The sequence below is a fragment of the Sitodiplosis mosellana genome, unplaced genomic scaffold (genome assembly GCF_009176505.1).
Source record: "Sitodiplosis mosellana isolate CC-2019 unplaced genomic scaffold, AAFC_SMos_1.0 Smas_scaffold_22, whole genome shotgun sequence".
Taxonomy (NCBI): Eukaryota; Metazoa; Arthropoda; class Insecta; order Diptera; family Cecidomyiidae; genus Sitodiplosis; species Sitodiplosis mosellana.
Genome location: NW_022595264.1, coordinates 339,624 through 350,405, shown reverse-complemented (window position 1 = coordinate 350,405; position 10,782 = coordinate 339,624). Strand labels below are relative to the sequence as shown.

Here is a 10,782-nt window from a genome sequence, read left to right as displayed (position 1 = left end):
TTTTTCCAAACGGTGAGTTACCTGTCATGGTGCTGTGAGAAAGAAGGAAACCTGCTAATTCACTCATTTGCCTAACCAAGTTCATCTCACCTGCGTGAATGGTCTGGTGAAAATTGAAAGAAATTCTCAAATCAAACTCCGCTTTTTTACATTTATTAGAATAAACAAGTTTTATTTATTTTCGCATCCTTACGAAGTGCTTATAAAAATGTTATATATGTTAATGCTATGCTTAAATTGGTGTAAAACGAGAACATAAAATTGATCTAATTTTGTGAAATCTATGAGTTGATTGATTTTTATTTTATCTGTTTTGATTTAATGATTAAAAATAAACATGTGTGCATCTATTACTAATTGCGCAAACACGTGAAATCATCGGCGGCATTGGCAATTGTGGAAATTGCATGATTTATTTCGAATGTTTTGTGCGCAATTCTTTGTCGACTTTTTCCGTGATTCGGTCTGAGCATGAAATGAATCATTGAAATTCAAAATCTGAATTCTTATGAATAGGCTTAATGGAGCTAAATTAAGCTATTGTCTAAATTGCTTCTTTGCTGGTTTCATTTGGTCAGAGTTCATTACATTGAATAAGTTTTTTTACTATCAATTTTTTTTTCAATAAATTCCTATGAATTGTTACTACGTTATTTGATTATTATTCATGTTATACTGTGTGAAAATGTAAGTAATTTTGACTGGGAACCGAAAAGGACTTCATTCTAATGAAAATTCAAATCAAAAACTTGTTTTTTTTAATTTAACATTAACTTTGTTATGGGTCATTTTTGCCGAATTCATTAATTTTGTTTTCATTTTCCATAGAAAATACTTAGAAATTAAACATTTACACTTTTTTTTATTTACAACTTAAAGAGAAACAGAAAAAAAACCAATCGAGCAAAAGAAAAGTAATAATTAAGTTAAATCCAGATCGTGATTAAAACCTAATTTATGTAACAAATCGATAAAACATTTCCTGTTGATTTCATTTCAAGTTTCTTTTTTTGGCATTATTTCAACTATTTTGCATGCAAATCGCAATGCTTCAGCTAATGCAAGTCTAACTACTATGTCCTTAATCGATGCTTGTTACTAAATATGTTAAACTTATTCAGGTATTGAATATGAAATAAATAAAATCTCTTTTTCTCTTGAAACGACAAACATTGTTTTCTTTTACGTAAAGGCTATATGTAACGTAAGTTAATATCTTCAATTGAATTCATACAAATGCAGAAAAAAAACGGAATTTAATGTAAAGGATATAAAATAAGACACTAGTTTCATCATGTTTTGAATTTGTGTTTGTCAGGAGTACGGTGCACTAAATGAAGGCAGGAATTGTTTTGAAATTGATGGTTGATTTGTGCTGGATATTTTCCTCTAAAGGGATGATGCGACAAAATCCGAATAATTCTATTGAATTTGGGAATAATCCTGCAATGAAAAAAGAAGAAAGGTATTAGTTTTGCAACGAAACGAAGCATTTTTCTTATTTTGAAAGAAAACAAATTGAAAGATTTCAATAAGAAAGCCGATTTGCATCATACGATATAGTACACACCTTCAAATCAAGGTTTATGATTGCCTATCGATGGTTTGGAAGAACCATTCAGAGAATCGTCTAAGTTGTTGAACAGCCGCTTGACTCTCGTCCTGCAACCGCCGATTCTCTTCGGTCAATTTGCGTACGGCATGCTCCAGCGAAACTCGACGATTGGTTTCCTTTGTAATGCGATCTTCGAGTTGACATACTTGGTTTTGTAGATCGGGCAAGTTTGACTGCGTACGATTTGGTCTACCTGAGCCGGACGATGTCGATGATGTGGACGATAACGATTCATACGATGGTGAATTGTTGCCATGTTGTCGTTCGGTTTGATTGCCGTTCGCGGAGTTCATGATTGATGTCGGTGGAATGCCACCGGTTTCGTAATAATGTTTCTTCAAGCCTTCGTTAATCTGTGTGATTGCACTGTCAACCAAACTGCTCCAGTCGACATCTTTCGTATCTGGAATCAGTGGCAGCGAACGTGGTGGCACAAAATAGTCATTTTCTTTGTTTTTCTTCAGTTGATTATTTGCTGACACAGTTTTGTTGTTCAAATTATTATTGTTATTGACACCATTGCTGCCGGTCATTCTTCGTGGCGATGGGCTGTCTTCGTGAATGTGCAACACATTCTCTTCTTTCATTGGCGAACGTTGCATCGTTGACGATATGACAGTAGCTGGCCGAGCTGTTGTCAGAATAATATCCGAATCATTCACTGGATTCGATCCATTGGTTTTGGCCTTGTGCATCATTTCTGAGTTTTCAATCGTATTTTTGAGCTTCAAATCAGTCGGTAGGGGCACAGTGTGTGAACCAAGATTGATGCCTTCACGTGACCGTGATTTTTTACGCATCAGAAAAATATCATCGGTTGTGGTGACATTCAATGGCTTTAAGCCATTGTTTAGTGCCGCAATATTACCTAAACTATGACTATTTTGTGAGTTCTTCTGTGTTTGTGCTTTGATTGACTGCAAACCGCCATTGTGGAAATTGTCATCGTTGCTCGTCATATTGTAGTCGGGATTGATGAGTTTCATGAGATCCTCTTGCAACGTACTGTTTGAAAAATTTACACTATTCCGCTGTTGCAAATGACTTAGGTTGCGATTCGTTACACCTGGCCGTAGTCGAGCTTCGGTCAACGGTCGTGGACTGTTGTTTCGGCTGCTCGAATTCGATGCTGATGAAGATACAGTTCCATTGCCTAAAGGAGGAAAAACAGTTAGTTCATTTGCTCTCAATTCAAAATCAATGTTAATCTAAACTTACTTTTCGTCTTGTGCACGCTATTTGCTGTTGATGATCGTTTCAGCTGTGATAGATCCATATTTTGAATGCCATTGCTGAGTTCTTCCTCGTTACTCTTCCGCGACAAATTATAAATGGGTTCAATGGAGCAATTGTCGAGTTGACTACCTTCAGGTGATGTATTTTTCAGCATTGTTCTGGCGAGTTGCATCTCGTGCACTGCATCGCTGGAGCCATTTGAAATGATGGATCGTGGTGGTGGTAATTTTGCATACGTTGCCATTTTTGGATCGTGTACCGAAAGTGGTCGAGAGCTATTTAGTGGGACCGAATTTGAATTTGTTAGCTTTTGATGTTGTGCGTACTGTGGTGATTTTTGATAGCGTTGCTTCTGGTTCTTGTCATCTTCAGGTGCTTCAAGGATTTCATACCATCGGTCATCATTTGATGAGTGACCGCTTGATGATGATGTCAAAGTACCAGTGTGATCAAGACCGTTTCCAGCGATGAAACGCATTGCATTCGGATGATTTTCGTTGTTATGTGCGCCGAACGAACGACTGCTGCTTCCGGTGCCATAGCCAGAGCTATTGCTCGATCGTGGTGGCGAAAAATTCCGATCAAATCGACGATGTGATGAATGTGTAACACTCTTATGCTTTGGTGGCTTTTTCGCCGGTTCATCCAAATCGTAATCAATTTCATAGTTGATGATATTGAATTTGCACTGAGAATAGAAACAGCCTCGACGTGGTGAATGGTCTTTATGTGACTCTATAACGGTCACCGTAACTTGGGTGGAGGTTTTAAGTAGATCAACCATTTCATCGTGCGACAATGTGGCAACGGCAACTTTGCAAATCTCCACCAAACGATGTCCCTGTCGTAAACCGGCCGACCAAGCCTGTCCCTGTTGCTCTACTTGTGTTACAACGCCATCGGGCTGAACATGGAATCCAAGCTGACCCAATTGATTTCTACGCAAATTCAATTCAATCGCTCCACATCCAGGTGTAACGGCTCGCAGTCGTTCAATCACTTCCAATTGTTCATCCCGTTCGGCCGACTCACGCAGACTCAATGTAATGCATTCACTTTGATGATGATAGATTCGAATACAGAATCCATTCGTTGACCAACCCAAAATCGATCGGCACGGAGTGACAAAGACAATTTGCCGCGAACACTCTTCCATGAGTACGAATGTGTCATGTGAAATGCCCAAAAATGCATCAACAAACTGGCCGCCATCGTGTAAAATCACTTGCCAGCAAAATGCACCACGTTGAATGCCGCTTCCGTTGAACTTTGGTCGTTGCCGCTCCTTCTTCTTTCCGGCACTGAATATCGAAAATTTGCTGCCACTTTCAATCATTGTGGTTGTAATATAATTCGCTGCCAAATCCTTAAGATATTCCTGTCGTGTGCGCGTTGCCATCGTTGCAAACTTTTCACTTCGATGAGCCGCATTTTCTGCATTGATGATTTTCGCGAGCAAAAAGTCGGTGAATGATTTTCCCTTTGAGTAGATCGCATTCCCGCGAATCGGTGGTCCAAATACTGGGACTTCTTTCGATCGTGATACCGATACTTTGTACTGTGTGTGATCGGTGCATGGGTTGTAGGCGCGAACCACAACAAACACATGCTGAAATTGGCTGCGGATATTTTTTGGTGTGAACGGCAACGAGCCTGGCTCTTGGAACACAATGGTTACAATATCGTTGCCAATGTGTCGTTTGCGCAATAATTGCTGTCGATTGTTTGGTGTGAACGGCAGCATTGTGCTCACATGGAACATCACCTCGCAATCCTGATAAGTGGCGTACAGCGAGTGAGTGCCAGTCGAATCGGTTTTATTGTCCAATCCGGCTTTGTAATGATCGAATCCCTTCAGACAAACAGTTTTACCGATTGTTTGCAGGAATTCGGTGAACGCTGGTCCAGCTTCTTCATTGTTGTACATGTCCTCTTCGGTGCTTTGCCCAGCTCGACAGTACAAAATTCCGACTTTATACTTATTGGTCAAACCTTGTTCATCCAATTTCAGCAACTGTTGTTCACATTGTGATGTACTCACGCCCAACCGTAAGCTGGGCAATTGAATGTCTGGCGCAACATATTCAATGATATCTTTGGTTGTGGCCGGTTTGCCAACGCCACGTGTATTTGGAATCGCGTCTTCAACTACTGAACCACGAAGTGTAAGCAACTCGGATGTTCGTACAATCATTCGCACGAGATGCGGTGCATCTTTGGCGTCTTTCGAGTTTTCTCGTTCGTATTGTTGCTGCGGTGTTTCGGGTAGTTTTTCACGTTTAATTGATATCGCCACCGGACCAAGCTGTTCATCCATTCCAAACCAATTTTGATGCTCTTGACCAATGAAATACTTGCGATAGTATCGTGCTCCAGAGTCGACTGATTCAATGGGCCGCTGTGTACGTTGAAATGGGCAAGTGTTATCCTTCCATAGAGCTTCATTTGGTTCACTTTCCAAAATCGATACGCCATAAGCAAGCGCCGGACGATGAATTGCATTCTTTTGGCTCACATTATTCCCGAATCGGGTCAAACTAACTTCTCGCTCCTCTTCGCCGCCGATTTCATTGCGGAAGAATGGGCAGCTCTCAATCAATTCATTGCTTTGACCATCACCGTAATCGTCGACATTTTCATTTTGTGCCGAGTCCGGAGTGGATGATCTTGCGTTTAACATTGATGCAGCCGATGCTCCTGTCGTTGTGTTGCGTCGTCGGGCCAACAATAATCCACGTAATTTAGCCGCATAACCCAAATTAGCTGCTAATGATTGGCAATCATAATGGGCGAATGCTCGTCGTTTTTGTCTCTCTTCCATATCGGCCGATAGAGTGGATGCAATACTGCAATCTTCCAAAATACCGTTGCTCACCGATGTTGGATGTGCGATTGACATCGATCGTGTCTGTTTCGTTTGACCCCACAATCGTTGTAGTTTATTTCGTAGTTTTGGGCTGCCTCTATCAATACTATCCTCACTCAATGATTCGTTGATGAAATTCTGTTGTGTGTGCGTCGTTGTACTGTTAAGCACAGCACTGACTGTTGTGTTTGCTGTGTGAGCCATTGCTGCTGATTTAACGGTCGGTGGTTCAGCGACTTTGCCTTTCATGTATTCGACGGGACCAGGTGAACGTTGATCGGTGCCAATCACACCGAGAACAGCCGGCCGATAATCCTGTAGCATCGCAAAGAAGCTTTCGCTCGTACCTCGTGAATTTTTCGGTGGTGTTGATGCTAGTGCATCGATCGATCCATGTGAACCGTACTCACGACGCAATCCGGGCACTGGATGTGATCGTTCTGAATGCAAACCATTACCATTTGTTTGATTTCCATTTGTCGTTGCTTCATTGTGCATGAGCTCTAAACTCGAATTCGAGCGATACATATTGTCTGACCGTTGTTGCGAGTGCATTCGATGATATGCACCTGTTGCAGCAGCCGAAGATTGATAAGCGTTGCGCGCATTATTCATTAGGTGTCTTTCGTTGACCGAAGCGCGAGCCGTTAAGCCGGCACCAACACGTACACGTAACACATTGCTGTTGTAATATTCGACGGCGTGTAAAGCTCGTTCACGTGCACTGCCTTGTCGCGGCGGTAGATTATGACTGATATTGCCTTTGTTATTTGTGATATTGTTTATCGATGCTGCTGGTGATGTGGTTGCTGTTGCCGTAGCCATCGTTGCGATGGCAGGTGCTATATTTGCTGATGCAGGATTATTCATGGTTGACGCTGCGCTCATATTTACCGAGTTTGCCATTTTGGTTGGTGTTGACATTTTTCGTGGCGAATCGCCACATTCTGTTTTCCCACCAGTCATACCATTTTCAGGTGCCTGCAATGCAAAAAAAATAACCACATTAATTTGAATTGATCACATTCGGTTTTAATTTATATGCAAAAATTTATTTTTATATCGTTAAGAGCAGATGATTGTAAGTACCAAAGCAAAATGTACGAAAACACTTTTATATCTTCATTTTTATTCGCTTGAGAAGAAAAAGAAAGAGAAACTTCGTGTACAACAACGTCTTTGATACTTGACGGTAAATTCACGACTGAATCCCATAGCCAAGAAAATATTGACGTTTGTCCTAATAAAAGTAAAATACCAAAATGAGACAGCGATATATTAAATGAAATACAGACGATTTCTCTTCCTCACAGCAAACGATTCAGGAAAGAGCAAACAAAAGAAATTAGACAACACACATTTTCATTGAAATGTGCATGGCCATTGAGTGTTAGAGCTATGTGATGCGAGCCGAACAAAACAAGGAGAAGAACAGAAGATCCATTCCTTTTCACAAATTCAACGATGAAATAAAAAAATAGAAGAAAGAGAACGTTTCCTTCGTAGAAGTAAACGATCATCATTTATGACGCCCTTTTGTATTGCACCCGTACACAGTGTCGCTCTGTGTGTGGACCATTTCTCTCTCGCTCTCCTTTGAGATGCTCTTTCCTTTTTTTCGTAACGCTTCATTCTTCATTTTTTTTTCTACGTCTTCTCCACGCTGCGTTTTTATTTCATTCGTTCGGTCGTTTGGTCGGTCGTTTGGTCGTTCTTTCCAACGCACATACTTGAATTTCGGGTTCGTTGGGTAATTCACTCAAATTATAGTCTCTTGAACACAGAGCTCAAACCGGGCCATACTGTGTGCTCAAGTGAGAGAACACACTTGAGCTGAAGAAAGTCGATTTTTATTTTATTCGTTTCTTAAATTCATTCACTGTTGGCTATGGCATTGGCTCAATGTACAGTGTACACTACTTCTCCAGCAACCGAAACAAAATAAATGATTTTTGCTCACTTCGATGCATACATCAGCGGCTCTGTAAGCGGAATGGAGTTTGTTCTAAATTCAAAAAATGAATAAAAATCCGTTTTGAAACATCAAAGTCCTCCTAGTTCAATTGTTCAACGTTTTTCTGAAATATCACAATTTTTTTGTGTGTGAAATTCTCTATTTTCCGAGAAAAAGAATGGACTTTTGATCGGATGCCAATAAATTTTGTCGCAAGGTAACAATGTTGAAATGGCATTCGGAACACATATTATGCCAACCGTTTGTTGACCAAGAACAGTGAAACGATTGATAAGCACACTCTTTTGAACTTGTTAGGAATGAACAATTTTTTTTTGTGTCCGTCGTTTTGTTTTCTCATAGTTTTTTTTTGTTGCGGAGAAAAAAATAAAGTCATAAAGATAAAAATTGGTTGTGATGACGAAGAAACGCGAACCAGGATGTTTGAGAAGCGCCTTCGAGAAGAGCGTTCGAAAAAAAAACTGAAACCCATCTCAACGACTGAGCACATTTCCTTTTTAACGAGTACCCATTTTTTTCAAACGTAATTCCGAAGGCGTATTAATTCTACCTGCGACTCGGAGCAATAGAAAATTCGATATTAATTTTCCTCTTCCTTGGGTTTATTCAACTATGCATGTTCCGTGGTCGTGGCTCTTCGATTAATCGTACAAATATTTTGTGTGTTTATTAAATGTGTGGACGATTTTTTATAGCTGTGATGTGTTGCACCTGCTTCAATTATTGAATTATTGGAACATGGCTTCGTTGCAGTGAGAATGGTAAATAAAGAACATTCATCGACTGATTGCGCAGTTCCAGAGAGAAAAAAGAACAACAACGAAGTAAATCGTCGATATTAAACGTCAATGGTTTTTAACCACAAATCAAACGCGACCATTTTTATGATTTTCAGCTCAGGTGTATTTCTTAGTAAGAAATTTTCTTACTGTCGTCATTCGTCGATCAAACGATTTAATTCCCATCGCAGTTTCAATCGTCACTCCGAACAAAACGATTTATGGCAAGGAGAGTTTTTCCCAAAGAAATGCTGAGTTTCGTTAAATTCCCAAAGTCGGCAATCATCCTTGTTCTTCCCGTCAGGCACCAGCAACACACCGCATGTGTTTTTTAGAACACGTTTGAATAAATTATATGTAGAACTGCGCTATTATCAAAAATCGAAATGCTCTCTATAAAGTTGCGTCTCAAAGGCAATATTTATTAAATACCAATCTGGTGTGGTTTTTATCTATGTTTTTGATTTATTTTTGTTTAAATAAGCCCAGCTCAGAACATGCATTATATCGAAAGAAGAAGAAAACGTTGTTACAAGGTGAGCACTCCTAATTAATGCACTCCAACCGATGCGCTAGATCGATTTTCGAAACGAAGAGCCACTTTGAATAACGACGGTTTAATGAAAAGGATTTTTTTCGTTACAGATTAAAGGGTTGCATTCAGATTGTCTGCTATGTGTGTTTCTGATACGCTCAATTTTAATGGAGAAAAAATGAAAAAAAGATAGACGAAGACGATGTAACCGAGAGAAGAAGAAAACTAGTCGGTGTGCTTAGAAGAAGTAATGATCGTCGTTCTCATCGTCGATGCTCATTTATTGGATGCGTTGAGTGCATTAGACCATCGTTAAAATAGAAAAAAACGAACATTTTATGAATGGTTCAAGTGGCCATACCTTCCAACCGGTCGTTTTCATGCCGTTGCTGAATCGATCCGTTGCATTGCGTGAGTGCTTTGTCTATTATCAATTGACTTTTTCGGTAATAAAATCGGAGTTCAGATGAACGCGAGCGCACACACTTTCATTTCTAACGCCCCAAAGTCAGCAATCTTGCGGTGAAACCAAATTAAGATTAATTACACTGCATGAATTCGTTGGATCCTTTTCACAAAATCTACATACACTACCGCCACTAGTGCAATCATGCCACCACATTTCAGTTTTTTAATAATTTTGTTTATGTTTTAATTACTCTTGGCTTTTGAACGATTCTATACAAAGAGACTTAAATCGAATTTCACTTCGTCTCCTATCGTGTTTGTGTTTACACGTAAACGTTTCATCACATACTGAAATGAAATGCCTACTCAACAACACACAACACAACTCAACAGCACAGCACACCACGTCAAAACTAATACTGAATATGATATTTGCCTTTCGTTGGATTTTCGTTTGAGTTTCAGTGCTAGTAACGCACATATGTTCTAGATGTGAACGAAGCAGAAATGTGAATGGCAACGTTGCAATCAAACACACATACAACACTCTCGGCAGGGCAGACAGATAAATACCGACTAAACACATGATAATGAATTTTTGCTATCATAACATCCGTGCGAAATGTCGTTGCCGTTTGAACAACCCACAGAGCTGTCATCATGCATCATCCGCATTAATTCTGAATTCGGTTGCCTTAACTCGGTTCTACTTTTGAGTGAAAAAAAAACATTGCTGCCTCCGAATGTGGAAAAAATAAATGCAAAACTCCATGTACATTTTTGGCAACAAACATTGACACATGACAAATGTTGCGGTTGCAAATACTATTACTATCTGCATGAGAATTTTTCCTTTTTCCACCCGAAAATATGCACACCATATAGCAGACGTCACCGTTTTTCAGAAATGCATTTTATTTATTGCATAACCGAACAAATCGTTTGTAGTTTAGTAACATGACAGCGTTTGGTTTTTTTGCCTCTTACTCTCTTCCTCTCTCTCTCTCTAGACTTGCAATAATTTACGAGCATGTGAAATACGAACGGGAGCAAATATTTTTGCGCGATATGCATGTAATTGCGAAATTCCAATAAAATTATCGCATTGTTAGCGCGCGCATTTTCCACATATTTCTCTGTTTTTTCTGTTTTAAAATTGTGGTGAGAAACCCGAATATTTTCGGTATTATCATTTTAATTCAATTTAATGAAATTCGATCTGATCCGATGTGAGCGACAATCTATGAGGTAGATCACAATCTGTGTGTGTATGTGTCTGTCACCTATTTCAACCGGCACTCCAGTGTTTCATAGTTCGTTAAACAGAACGAATAATTAAATTTCATCTGTCGTGACATTTGTGAGGTC

The 10,782-nt window shown here is 39.6% G+C and overlaps 1 protein-coding gene across 1 annotated transcript in view; it reads right to left on the bottom strand.

The window, feature by feature from the left end:
* Positions 1 to 142: 142 nt before the first annotated feature.
* LOC129568790 (signal-induced proliferation-associated 1-like protein 3) overlaps positions 143 to 10,782 on the bottom strand; it is a 58,777-nt gene continuing 48,137 nt past the window's right edge. The window contains exons 3-5 of the mRNA XM_055447071.1: positions 2,834 to 6,698; positions 1,571 to 2,768; positions 143 to 1,443 (exon numbers count right to left, since the gene is read on the bottom strand). Coding sequence (XP_055303046.1) covers positions 1,585 to 2,768; positions 2,834 to 6,683 — 5,034 coding nt within the window. The 5' untranslated portion in view covers positions 6,684 to 6,698 and the 3' untranslated portion in view covers positions 143 to 1,443; positions 1,571 to 1,584. The remainder of the gene's footprint in view (positions 1,444 to 1,570; positions 2,769 to 2,833; positions 6,699 to 10,782) is intronic.